Source organism: Chiroxiphia lanceolata, chromosome 18, assembly GCF_009829145.1.
Source record: "Chiroxiphia lanceolata isolate bChiLan1 chromosome 18, bChiLan1.pri, whole genome shotgun sequence".
Lineage (NCBI taxonomy): Eukaryota > Metazoa > Chordata > Aves > Passeriformes > Pipridae > Chiroxiphia > Chiroxiphia lanceolata.
The window spans coordinates 5,879,140-5,893,492 of record NC_045654.1 but is presented as its reverse complement, the minus strand read 5'-3'; the positions used below and the strand labels follow the sequence as shown (position 1 = coordinate 5,893,492).

Below are 14,353 nucleotides of genomic sequence, written 5' to 3'. Positions count from 1 at the left end.
TAGAACAGGTGAGGTGTTACCAGAGAACACACTGTTGTTAGTTGTTGATATTTCTGACAGACATTTATTCAGGTAGGGGTGGACTGGTGAACCAACAGATTGCTTGGATTTTAGGGAATAAACAGTGTCATCATGGAAGCATGGGACCAGAAGTCAGGACAGCTGACTTCTCAGAGGTTCATCTTATCTGTAGCCTTTGGCAAACTATATAATTTTTCTGTACTTGGCTGCAGTGATTGGTAAGACTGTTGAGGGTTAAGGTTGTAGAAGTGCTCTGAGATGGTGAAGTGACTGTAATGACACCTCGCTGCTTGAAGTGTTCTCACCTTCTCACACTGCTTGAACTTTGTGATGTTTTGTAAGTATATACTATGTATAGTGCAAAAACTACAATTGATGCTATTTCCAGTGTTTTTCTTGCCTCTCTTCTTCCCAGCAAATGCCAGATGAATTTAATTGCTCTAAAATGAGATTTCAGTGTACTAAATTTTGTGCTGTAGCATAGCAAAGACTGTGTGTGATCCTTAAAAGAAAAAGGAGCCTTTTATGTTAGAATTGCATATGTGAATCATAATACTGCTGATATAACTCTTCACATCGTACATGAACACTAAAGGAGGTTGCATTTCCACATTTTCACTTCTAGGCAGCTGTTCATGCCCTTAGCTCACTGTTATATCTGTGCCTCTGCTCCAACAGCTGCTTGCTCTTAGATGAACTTGTGCCATTATATATTTACTAATGATTTTGATAACACAATGTTTTTGCATTTAACAACTGGTGGAAAGTGTGTGATTTTAGTGCTGTGAGAAGGTGATAATTTAAGATACTTTCTTCTTCATCCTTCCTTGCTCTGAGTTACCATCGATAGCTATAAACTGTGAGGGGTATCTGGCTTTAAGGACAAAAGTGCCACTGGTAATTTTGAAACTATTACTATTCTTCAAAAGAACTGGAAATCTTATGTAGGCGAAGAAACAGCTTTTATTTACCACCCTCCTGGAAAGTACAGTGTCTGACCATGTGTTAAGTGATGACTTGCATTCCAGGAAAGATGGATGGTCACATAATGTACCGTTCACTGCTGCTCATACATCATCATGATTCCTGTTCTGCTGCTGGCACTGGGTCTGGCCTTTTCTGTGGGAGAGACCAGCTTGAAATATTTTCATTTTTCTGCTGTTTTGACTTAAAAATAGGCTGCTGAAATGAAATGTTTGGCAGGGTTGTAGAGATCAGCAAATACCCTGTGCACCCTTGCCTGTCCCAAATTTTTCTGTTCCGTGGCCAAGTATCTTAAAGGTTCATTATAAACTTCCATCTGGTTTTGTGTCTGTATCGTGCCCTGATGGCTCTGGGCTGGGGATGGCTCAGGAAGGGTTGTTGACAGCATTTGCAGAATATGGAGATTTTAATTTCACAGTATTTCTTTGTGTTAAGTTTCCCCCCTCTGCAATAGAATTGTGTAGCAGTTCATGTCCCGTGGTCTGAAATAATGAGTGCATCTGGCATGGCATGATCTCCCTTGGGAGCAATGGTACAGCTGGTTTGAGAGGTGTTTTAATAGAAATGTTTTGTATTCTTCCAGGTATCCACATTCTTCGGAGAGGAGTGTCTGTAACACAGGAAGCAATTGCGGCATGTAACTGGCATTTGTTTAATGCCCATAATATTGGGATGGAGTCATGCTTTTATCTGAACCAGTCATATGTAATTGTACATAAAATAGTAATAGCATGTATGAAATTGCAGACAGACAGAGGTATTCCTGACTGTTTTTCCCATGTGCACATTGGCATTCCTGGGGAGTGCTGCGTGTGAAACCAGAAGGCTGCAGAATAACTTTCTTCACAGGGGGTGTGTGTGTGATTTCTGTTGAAATCAAGCAGTAAAAAAAATCAAGTTTATTTTAAAGTGTTGAGTTTTGAATTGAATTTTGCCATAACTACAGGGGAATGCAAAGGAAACCTGGAGCTGGGCTGAGGATAGTCTTTCATGTGTTAAAAGATCTACCACAGATCCCACTGTAAATTCTGTACTTGAAACTGCAGCAGCAGGACTTTCTTAGAAACCTTCCACTGTGTGCTGATCTTGCACATAAACAGTGAAGGAAGCTGCAATGATTTACCAAAGAGCTGGGGCTTTTCTGTGAACTTGAAATTTGCATACTTTTAATTTCAACTTGAGGTTTTGTGCTTGTTTGGTTTGGTGGTTTGTGTGTTGTTGTTTTTTTATCCCTTACTTAGAGAGAGATTTAACTAACTTCAAGATTAGATTTGAAATTATCTAACTTAAAGATAGATTTTAAATTTCCTCTCTTGGTACATTGGGCAAGAGAAGCTTTTCCCCCCATTTTTTATTTCCCTCTGTTTTATTCCCCCTTTTCCTCTAAGGGCTAAAGAAATTACTTCAGATTTTGTTCTGAGGGGGAAATCATTATGATCTAAGATGATAATTCTTTATTTTTTAATTTTTTTCCCATTTCCCCTGTGCTCATTCTCTGGTGTTTGGGCTGAGTAAAGCTCTAAATGGGTGAGAACACTCATGTGCTGTCAGGTCTGTTGTTGCCATCAGTAGTCTGGCAGGTCCCTGTGAGTTCTAAGCATCTTGTGACCTGAATGTTTGCTCTGAGTAGGTGGTTGCTAAGAGGATGTGCCTGCTTTTATTTTTCTAGAAGAGCAGGTCTGTGCTTTATAGAGAAACCAGTAGTAGGACTGGATTTTAGTCTTAACATCGAATTAGAAGCCGGTTATCAATATCTTATACCAATTACTAGGTGTATGTGTACAGCTTTTATTGGGAGTGCATGATGACTGGTTTTATTGTGCCCAGTCGTGTTGTTTGAACACTTAAATGTGACCTCTGTCTTGATTTCGCTCAGACATGTTTTAAGAAGCAACAACTGCAATTACAGCTCTGCTCTTAGGTTGTAAACTGTGGATGAGAGAATGCCTACCTGTATTTTAAGTTTTATTTTAGAGATTTCTTTCTTCAAAACAGTTGCCACCTTGGTCCTTTCAAAATCAGGGATGAGTGTTTCAAACTTTTCCATTTAAAAGGGTGCTCCCTCTCTAGACTTAATTACCTGGGGTTAGTGTAGCTCACTGTGAGGAGAATGAGCTAAATTGTTCAAAAACAATGGAAAATTGACAGCCACTACCCAGAAAAAAGATGGAGAGTGATGGTGTGGTGCAAAAGTGAGCCTGTGGATGGGGATGGCAACTGGCAAACCTGCCAACTGTGAACCAGCTTAGAATTGTTCACTCGTGTAGACAGACATTTTCCCCCTTGCGAAATGTTTTGAGGGATACAAAATGAACCTGAATTATTAGGTTCTGGCATTTGATAGACGGAATTGCTATTAAAAAAAGCTTTGAAAAAAGTTGTACTTTTTGTAATGCTAATGAGGTGTGACAGTGTAGTGATGGCAGGTAGGCTCACATGTTTGCAGATATCGAGAGCTGCTTGTGAAGGATATGCTCACATGTTAAAACGCTACAGAAGAGCTTAACCTAGAAAGTGAAAACAGGTTCATGGATATAGAAATGGCTTTTCAAGTAGTTCTGTGAAGCGTCTCTGAATCAGGCAGGACGTTTGTGCAAGTCTAGTGGGTCCTGGCATACTTAGTGATTAGAATGGAAATAGGATTCTGAGTTTGTTGTGTAATGCAGCACTTAACTACTGGAACATTTTTGTTGAACTTTGGTTCTGAGAAAAGCGAACAAAATCCTCAGTGCCCCACAAGAAGTAAATGGGTAATGCTGTGGTGATAGCTGCTCACATGGTATCTTTATCAGGAAGTTTTTACCACAGATGTCTCGAGAGAATTATTTCCCAAGCCTTCCTGTCTGTTAAGAACCACAAACATGCAGTTTAAAACATGAAATGATCTGAAACGAGGCTGTTTTTAACATGCTGGGTTATTTGGAAACTTTGTCCGTTGCGCTTCGGTGATACATGACATGACAGACAATTAATATATGTATAGATTTGCGAGAATAAATAACACTTTAAACAAAGCACGAATTTCTTCTTCTTTCCTAGAGCTCCGCTGCACCTCAGAGCAGTTTGCGTGTCGGAGTGGAACCATTCAGTGCATCCCTTCCAGCTGGCGGTGTGATGGATGGACCACCTGCGAGGACGAGAGTGATGAAGTTGACTGTCCAGGTAAAGAAATCTGAGCAGAATGCTCATCCCAGGGCCAGCTTGTTTTGCAGCAGTCCTTTGACTCTTTCAGATCGCTTGCTTATTCTTATTTGAAATTTTGGAGATTTTTTTGATAGACCTGTACCCGTTATTAACAAAGTTCGAGTTGACTTCTCTTCATTTTGAGCAGCCAGTGCCACAGACAGTTTTTTGCTTGTCTGAATTATCCTCTGTGAGCAGGTGTCCTGGAGATGAGGTGAGTTTGTAGTCTAAAAGGAGACTTTCATGACAAGGAAAAAAATCATGTTGCAGTTAAGCTGAAATGACGCACAAGCCCGTGGTTAAATTTGGAATTACTGATTTGGTTGTATATCAGTCAGATGGTGCTGGGTGACATTGTTGGACTTGGGTAGAGAGTTTGTTTTATTGCTCCTTCTTCTGATTATGCTTCTTGTGTTTAAGTGGAGAACTTTGCTCTGCCAGACAGGCTGGTGTATTTGCTGCTCATAAACTCTTACGATCTTATGCTTTCAGGAGCCTGTGACCAGCAGTGGTTCTCTGCTAAAGTTACTGGATGCTGAGCTGTGCTTAAAAACAAGCAAAATAAAACTGTGACTATATAATCACAATTTTGAACGTTTTCATTTGTTCTTGACAAACAGACCAGTGCAACTCTTTCTTGTATATCTGAAAAGTGAAGGGACCTATAATTTTTTTTCCATTAACAACAGTGAAACAGGTATTTGAAAGCATGATTTCAACTGTGGCATAATTCTAAACTTTCACCTCTACAGCGTGACTAAATCACATTCAAAAACTGTTTTAAGAAGTTCTTCAGTGAACTACTTAATTTTCTTGCAGAGAATCACTGATGAACTTTGTGGCATTGTCATCACAGCATTCAGTCTGTCATCATTCTGAGTTCTGAGCTGTTTTAAAGAGGTGCTACAAAATAGTAACATTTGTGTTTTACAGCAACAAACTTCTCTAAATATTCATATTTTCTAGAGGGATTAGAAAAGTAAATCTAACTCTCAGACTTTGAAACTCTGCCATAGTTAACCATCTCCCCAGTGTGTGCTATACCCAAATAATTAAAAGAATGTCAGTGCTCTATTTAGAAAGCTTTTGGTTGGTTTGTGTGTGTGTATATTTGCAGCAAAGCAGAAAAAAAATTGGTAACTTCTTCTGAAATTGAAAATTAAGCTGTGCCATTAATAGTCTTTTAAGGATATTCTTTACAATGTGGATGTCCTAAAGAAAGATGCTTTTATAGTTGTGCTGTTATTCTTCTTCCTTTTTAGCCAACTTTGGCCAAATGTGAAAATATAGGGACCTAAAAAAATCCTGGAGTCTAATGGAATTCAGTGGCTCGGGGAAGGCAGTCATGTTACTGTTTGGATTTACTTAAAAAGCACTGAAGACTTCACTTGTGGGAATGTTTGAACATCCAATTAGTAGAAGTCTATTTTTATCCTCTCTTGTTGCCTGGTGTATTAGTCAGCAATTTAAGTTATTGTGTGGAGTATGCACCAGGATGGTGTTCCAAAGAACATTTGGTATATGAAGAGGATTTCATGGAAGCAAATTTCTCAGTACATAGGCTCTGGTTTTCTGTTTGGGATGTAGGTCTTGCTGCACTGTCTGGCCTGATAAGGTGAGAAAAACTTTAAAGAAATGAAATGTGGGAGAAACTTGATTCGCCACCATGTCTGTATGCAGGAGGAGAATAACATACATAAAGAATACTAGAGGAGAAAATGATGGACAGCGTAGAGAAGGAAAGTATTGCACTTGATGAAAGGATTAATTAGATAAGTAATTGATGAAAAGGCTGTGCTCAGTAAAACAACCAGAAAGCAGGTGTGGTGTTTGTGAAAGAACCGAGATATTTGCACAGTAACGTGAGGAGTGCAGCCAGCAAACCAGAGGAACAAGAACTACTGGTGTGGGATGTAAAAACTATTATACCTGTAACAAAAAAATTGGTGGGATTGCATCGTGACCTGAAATGGGTGTTGAAGGGCATTTGTTATTTGGAACTGTCAAGAATCAGGAGAGGTTGGTGTGCATGTGAATGGTGTGCTGGAGAATAAAAAGGAGTAACATCAATGAAAATAAACCTGAGGCCTGAATCAGTTTGGAAGAGCGTGGTTTTCTTATGTTGGGAAAAGCAGTATGTATGTGACCAGTCAAAGGAGAGAATGTCTTGGGACATGGATTGGGGAGCTAATGCTGCTAATAATAGTAGCACACAGTCATACTCAGGAGTGGCAACTTTCTTCTTTGGCCTCTGAATTTACAAGAAATGATGCAGCTTTAAATTTAGAAAATACCTTTGGATTTAGATGAGCAATCGTGAGATGATTCAGCTAAATGTAAATACTTTTTAATTAAAGTTCTTAATTTCAATAAAACCAGGCTGAACACTGAGAGAACTAGTTAGTGAAGCCACCTGGACTTGTGAAACTTGGAAAATTAAAGTATCTGTAAATTAAAAGGCATGGAAACTCTCTGAAGCATGAAAAGAAGGCTCGCAAGAAAGAGCCTTGAATCTGGTTGGGAAGCTTGTTAATCTTCAGCCTTTGAGCTACTAATGGCACACTTCAACATGAGCAACTTGGAAGAGATCAGTGCTAGTGAATTAAGGTTTTGTGGTGGTGGTGAAGGTGTGTTTCAATGGCTACTTAGTCATGTTGGTATTTTGAGAGGTTTAATACAAAGCCATTGGGAGTTATTTGTCCCTGTTGGTTTAGTTTACCCTTTTCAGGCCCGATTTCATTTATGTTAGTAACAAATGTATTAAAAGAAGAGGAACTGTAATTAATAAATCAGTTTTGTATTCATATGTTGTCAGAAGTACAAAAATCACTCAAAATCCTAAGACTTTTTTGTCAGAATAATTTCTTCTGGCATTTTTTTTCAGAACACAGTTAAGAAAGACATTAATTCATTGGCAATCTGAATAAGTGTATGAGATGCCTATTTTTTGCTAGACCATTTATTTCTGTGAAGATTGTCGTTACAGCTGGTTTTGTTCTTGCTCTCTCTTATCAGAATGACTGTTTTCCTTTAAAGTGTGGAATTCCTTTCAGTTCCAAACTTACCATGTGCAAAGTACTGTTCCCCCTGCCCTTCCCAGTGGGCACACACGTGTCAGGGGAATCTGCAGCAGTGATTACCCTCAATTCATCTCTCTGGTAGACTAAAAGCAGTGGCTGCTTGCTCTTGTGAGCATACTAAAAATTGCTGGGAGGGTTTATGTAGCATGTGCCTGTGACTCTCTTCTGCTTAAGCAGTGGAGCTTCATGAAATTTGTGTACTGTTCCGTGTCAACAGTACTCGATCCTAAAAATAGTTTATCCTAGAGTAGGGTATTCTGTGAGATGGTGGAAACAGGCATTAGTATCTTAAACAAGGACTTTTACAAGTGGAAATTTATTATTTCTACTCACTTTCCCTTATGTTTCTATACAAGTAATCAAAGTAGAAACATGATTTTTCGACCTGTATTTAAACCCATAAGAGGGAAGGGATCTGCAGTTTGCCTTTTACTGCTTATTGGATTTCCAGCTTTGCTTCTACCAGAATATCAGATCAGCTTCTGCAGATACTCTGCCTTCTTTGCAGGCCTTCTGGTCTAACTCATCTTCAGGGGGACGAGCAGAGCAGAGTTTCCTATAGCTCTATCTGTTTGCCTTTGTTTTCTTCTTGCTGCAGGCTTGATGTTTGTTTCTGTTGCTTAGGAATTAGAGTGGATGTCTTAAACTGCAGTGCCTTTCATAAATCCTATCCGTATCAATTTTTCAGCTTGCAGTTATATTGGTGATAATTTCATTTCCTTCATTCATTTGTTTATATTTAAAAACCAGAATTCTTTCCATAAATAAATGATCAGATTGTGCTGTCAGATGTCTTCGGGCTTCCCTCAGCATCTGAGCTTGAAAACCTCCAGCTCATCCTGTAGTGCACACCCTTGCCCAGTGTCACATTCTTCCTTTAAGCAGTATTTCTCAGTACTGTTCTCTAGACCTGCTTGGTCAGAAACAAGAACGCTGGAAGGTTTCAGTGAGCTGAATTCCTAGGGGTTGTTCCCCCCTGAGTGAAGTGATCAAAACCAGCTCTTTGTTTTATTTCACCAAGAATATTGTGTTTGGTTGAAGTGACTGTTGACATTTGTGTGCTTTTTAGTGCATGTCTTTTTTTAAAGCTAGGTAATAATGATAAAAACCTCCGAGCATTTCCACACTTTTTCTGAGCCCTTGCTGAACTATTTCTTTACCTTACCTCCTGTGTTTAAATTATAAGCTCTTTCCTGTCAGCCTATTGCATTGAATAGTGCTCATCACAGCAGGATACTGTTCTTTGTTGGCATTGATGTCCTGGCATAATACAATTGATAGCACATGGTGGGGAGCTGCCTGATCTGAGAAGAGTCACTCCTCTCTGGGAAGTTCTAAACTGTATTTCGAAATATTGAGGCACAAAACTGGACTTAATCTTGAAGTTCTCTCACCTCTCAAATTTCCAAATGGAATTAGAAGGTTTCCAAGCTTTTAGTGGTTTGTATGCTGAATAGTAAATTTGAAGCTTAAGGGGACAAGGCAGCTTTTGATGTAAATTTTGAGAATCAGTGTGTTTAAACAGGAGCAATTCAAATCTTGGAACTAATAATATATTAACAAGACCTGGTTGCTTCACAAGCAGTTTCATTTTGAGACAATTTGACATAGCACATCCATCCTTGTAAAGGGTTTGGCTTGAGCGACTTGCCATCTGTGACACAGAAACTCTGGAACCTGGTTCAACTCTCCAAAATCCAAATATTCACCCCCTTTATGAGTCTTGACCGTACAGGACCTCTCTGTGTTACAGGCAGTGTCCTCTCTGCCTGCCCTTTTTGTGGTGCACAGCAGACCTTGGGGTGTGTGGCAGATTGCAGTTTCTCTTTTTACTCCTCTGAACACATTTGGTGTCACGTTTGTCCCCCCATGCAGAGCTGCTCAGCACACCTACATTCTGGCCTGTCCCTATCTCAGCTGGTGCCAGCTCTCACTTTTGTGTTGTCTCAGCTCCTCAGCTCTCATGCCATTTGCACTACTTGGCTTTTTGCTTCCTTTTACTTGATCCAACTGATGGACACACCGAGGGGGAAGAAGAAAGAGCTTTCTGCTCTGCTTATGTGCTTGGCTTCCCCTAATGAGACACGATGTGCAAAGCAAGTGTTACTGAGATCCTGTGGATAAATTCTGCAGAGTAATCTCTGTGGATGTACATGGAAGAGTGTGGACAATGTAACTGAATTCCTTCCAGCATCTGCTGGGCAAACTCATAGTTCTTTCAGACTGAAACTTGGCTGCATTTTTCCCTTCTTTTTTTGCCATGTCCCCAAGAGAAATAGCAAAACTTGTATGCATGGCACAGAGCTTTTTCTAGGAGTTATCAGGGCTGTGACACCACATGTTTACCTAAAAGGTAGTTAGAAAAGTAAGCAAAATTTCCAATATCTTAATTTTTGTCCTGAACGATTTTTGCACTGTTTTGCTTCATATCTGAAGAGATTTATCAATATAAAAGGTAGTAGGAACCATCAGCACGGCAAACTTCTATTCTGAATTGGTAGCTTCAAGTTTTAAGCAATTGAAAATAGCCACAGAATCAGCACTGTTGGGCAACTTTCTTGATATATGGCCCTATACTTAGGCTATAATTGTGCTAGAGTGAATGAGACAGTAACTATAAATTGGAAGGAGCTCAGTGAATACTAATCATGACTTAATCCACTGGGAAACATACTGGAAGATGCTCACGTCCACATGCTGTAGTATTTGAGGGGAGAAAAAAATAGCACCCTGTGAATTTTTCTTTGAAACCATTTTTTCCTTTTCCTCACCAAGTAGCAAGTAAATTACATTTCTGGAGTAATTTTATGAAGTCAAAGGAAATGGATCTCTCTCTGTCTTGGTTAATAAAAATACTACTGTTCCTGTTATTGCTTGTGGTTGTAGTATCTAAAAGAATAAATATCTTGGAAAATAACTGATCTTCCAAAATCTGATAGCTTTCAGAATATTGAGTATGCACATAAGCACTAAAAATTATAGCTTTTCCTTCCTGAAACACTCAGACAGACCATGGTTAGGTTGTGATCTTCTGACTCAAGTTATTATCTGAAAGCTTAGTCCATGGTACTCTCAATTTATTTTTAAAGATGAAAGTATTTGTAAAGATAAAAGTATTTGTATAAAAGAAGCAGGAACAGCAAAGTACGTGGAAAATTCTTCCTCAGAGTATTGTAACAGTACAGTAGTAAACCAGTCCAATTACACCTTTGCCACCAGAATCTGCAACAGCTTTTCACCGCAGTCAAGTGACTTAGGGGCTTGTTAACATCTCTTTACTGCCCTGGAAAAAGTTGTCATCATTGCTTTTGTTGGAGACAGAAATTCAGGTCAAATAGAAGCAATTTAATATTTGAAGAGCACCAGTTTATTAAGCAGCTGACAGCACTGGGCTTTAGAAGTGACTTGTGGTGGCTGCTTTCTGCCACTTGAGTCCTGGTTTCAGCAGCGAGTCTGCTGACACGGGCAGATGCTGAGGAAGGAGTGAGAGTCCTGCTTCCTGGGTGCAGACTGATTGAACTCACTTCGTGTGGGATCAGTGCAGCTATTTTTCAAAGCATCTGGCATAAATTCTGTCAATTTAAGATGTTAGCCCAAGTAACCCTTTCTTAACCTTGCATGTCAAAACCTGTGAACTTCTGTTTTATTCCTGGGGGAGATAAATTGTTAAGTCCTCGTGGGCGTTCTGTTTAGCCGTGGAGGGTCAGCCATATGGTGCTGCATCTGCTCTCACTTCTGAAAGGGAACTAATTCTTCATGTGTTTGGTTCTTACTGGTTCTTTGGGTTTAGCTGTTACCATTTAATGCCATGGGAAAATAGAACTTCCCATGTTGAACTCAGTGCAATTTGATAAAGCATTCTACATTAGCTGGTGTTATTTTTAAAGTGTTGCCATAACTGAAGATTTGCTTTTTTAGTGTCTCAGTTTTGCTCTGAAAAACACATTGTAAATACTGCTACTGAACCACTAGGATTAAAAACAAATTCTAAAACCAAAAATAGATTGGTCTTTAAAGTAATAAAAAAATCGTTAATCTTCACTGTCAAATTATTTTACCATTTAGTGTCCTTTGAAATGTGTGCTGACTGAACTTCGTGGCACTGACTTCTTGCCTGTGATAGATAGTGCCTTCTAATATTGAACAGTAGAATTGCTACTTTATTCCTGTAAGGCCGTGCGAGTCTATTATGCACGACCGTTTCTTAATGGGTGATCTCTGTAGACATGTAATTCCTGGGATAACGTGATAATTAAATATCCCTTGCTTATCCCATTAACCCAGGGCAAACTCAGTATGCTAGAGCCAGATGAATGCAAAGTGACTCTGCTGTTCCTGGGCTACAGCTGGGGATTTTTTTGCTCATCAGTGCTAACATTTGTTCCAGGGAGTGCAGTTTGATGTTGGGTCTTGTGGAGGTCTTTCCCCCAGGTAGTGCACTGAACAGCCTCCAACTTGAGGTTTAAATTGTCATGAAATTGCTGCAAACCTCTTGCTTTCTAAAATACAATCTGAAAAGAGAAAGTTTTAATGACGTGATTTCATATGTATTTCAAACAGATGTAGTTAAACCTGTTGAAGATGACTATGTAGCTTCTCTTTATTTAGGATCATGACTGGTTTATTTGGTTTAGTGAGGCTAAATAGAGCTAATCAGCTTTAAAGCAAAATAAGCTGATTTTTATATAAAGAAATGAATGTCTGCACGTCTCTTTCTGCTGATTAAATTCTATTAAATTTAGTAACGTCTAGTAGTAGTAGCATACTAGTAGGTGTTTCTAATGCTTACATTCTTGGGTTAAGGTTTTAAGGTTAATCCCTTGTTTCCAGATTAATCTTTCTCAGTGCTCATCTCCATCTTTCTCAAAGGTTTCTTCCCACCACCGTGCCAACCTTCCTGCTTCGGATCCTGCTAGTTTTGCTGGCTGTGACCCACCCTGCATTGTCTCCACATAAATTGTGTTTTCTTTATTTACTCCTGGTAGGCACAGGGAGCACTGCAGCCCCTTTCCTTGAATAACATCTTGCACCTTGTTCTTCCTCGGTTACGAAACCCAATTGTCACGTACACCTGTTAGACCTGCCACTGAGATGGGGGGGGTGTGTGGTTTTGTGTCAGAATTAATGAGCTAATGTTTCCTTTAGAAGCCTAAGAGTGAAAAAAACCCTCGTTCTTCTGGCCGAAGATGGGTTTCCTTTTCTGGTTTTAATTCTGTCCTAGATCTCAGAGAATGTGTTGGAAAATATATTGGAGACGTTGTCTTGTGTCCTTGAACACACAACTGAGGAATGAAGCAGCTGGGGAGTGGGCAGTTCTTTTAGCAGGAACAGATAAAATGCAGCAGGGATGATGCATTTGCTGCAGCAGTTGAAATGATGAGCATCAAGTCCTGTGCCATCTTTGTTTACCTGAGTGTGTCATGTACCACATATGTCTTGAATTCAAACTCGGAGAAAGTTAAATAAAATGAAATCTGCCTTTGCATCTTTCCCCAGTACTGACTGTTCCTTCTGGTCCCCAGGCTTGACAGGGGACCAGCGAACTTACCATGGGAAGGAGAATGTGGACATGAGGCACAACCGAGGAAGAGGAGGAGAGACAACCCGCTTTCACACTGTCAACGTGGCACAGCCTGTCCGATTTAGCAGTAAGTTGCAGACTGGGAAATCTGGGCCATCTTGCTGCTAATTAATTTAGAAATTTAGGCTATTTTTTAAATCCAACCCTCTCACCTGCAGCACCGCTTGTGCCACTGTCGGCATCCCAGTCCCAGCCTTACCTAAAGCATTATGAATGTCCTGCAAGTGTCCTTCCCATCTCTCCAGGCCCAAAACATCTGAGTCTCCCCGGCCTTTTGCCTCTTAGCTTGGTTCCCTCTTTGCTCCAGGGATCATGCAATGATTTGGGAATGAGACGCTGCACTGATTAGCCTTGGAAACTGGGATGGGACAGGATAGGAAGAGGACATGGGGGAAAGACATGGGAACATATGGAACATGGGAATGATTATTTGAACTCTGATCTTCTGAAAAAGACAAGTGATTGGTATTTTGATTTATCATGGATTCTGGTAGCTAAATTATGTTATTAAAATTTGTAGAGGACAATAAAGCAATTTAGAAATCAATATGGCAATTTCTAATGTGCTCTGCAGTCTGATTGGTACTGTATTCTGCCCCTCCTTAGTGATGTAAACAGTAGATCTTAAAAGATCCTATATAAATGGAGAATGAGGAAAGGTATTTAATTAATAGGCTTCAAACCTAAGTTTGTATATCATTATTTGATGGTAAAGATCACTGTTTCTGAAGGGAATAAAGAGGCTTGAGAACAGAACTATGAATTGCATGGAATGAACGTAAACCAGTTTCTGAATATGAAGTTTCTTTCTTATGTGCAAAATTAATACTTCAGGTGCAGGTGCTAAAATCATATTTTTAAATTTCATCCACCTGTCTCCGTGATTCTCTCTATTAGTCACCCATCACCTCCATGAATGTCAGTCCAAAGCCCATGGGCCTGTTTCATCCAAAAGTGCCTCCAGGCTTTTGTTTCAAGTTCCCTCAGCTGAGTTAATTGAGAGAAAGCCAAGACAGCAGTTCACATCATCACCTTCTTACTTCCTAAAGATCTGCTTTACAGTGATGTTTTTCCAAAGCAACCAAGAATTTCCCCAGAACACCCATCAGCTTCAGTGATTGACTCTGGGAGTAGGATTATGTGAATACTGCTGAGACTGTTTTTAAGAGTAGGTTGAAAACTTCACAGCAAGTTGGATGTATTGCTAAGCATCTGACAGAGACACAGTCATTAATTTGACCACCTCTGGTTTTTATTTCCTGCTTCTTGCTGCTGCTTTTTACTTGATCGAGATGATTGTTTTTATAACGATATGTAGGGGAATATCTTCCACAGTAGACTGTCAGTCTTAATTAAAAACTTTAAAGGCCTTCTCAGTGTGATGAAACTTTACTAGGAGTTGCATCTTTTAAAAAAACACCTAAAGAAAAAAATCAACATTTATCAGAAGCTGTAGTAAAGTAAGCCTTCAGTAATCTGTAATGTATGCACCTCCTCCTGCAGA

General features: G+C 39.6%; 1 protein-coding gene across 3 annotated transcripts in view; it reads left to right on the top strand.

Annotated features, from left to right (window-relative positions):
- Window positions 1–14,353, top strand: part of DGCR2 (DiGeorge syndrome critical region gene 2) — a 47,972-nt gene that overhangs the window by 17,073 nt on the left and 16,546 nt on the right. For 2 of the 3 annotated variants that reach the window (XM_032705628.1, XM_032705630.1), the window contains exons 2-3: window positions 4,045–4,165; window positions 12,819–12,916. In XM_032705628.1, coding sequence (XP_032561519.1) covers window positions 4,045–4,165; window positions 12,819–12,916 — 219 coding nt within the window. Of the gene's footprint in view, window positions 1–4,044; window positions 4,168–12,818; window positions 12,917–14,353 lie in introns of all 3 variants that reach the window. The other variant, XM_032705631.1, reaches the window with a different exon arrangement.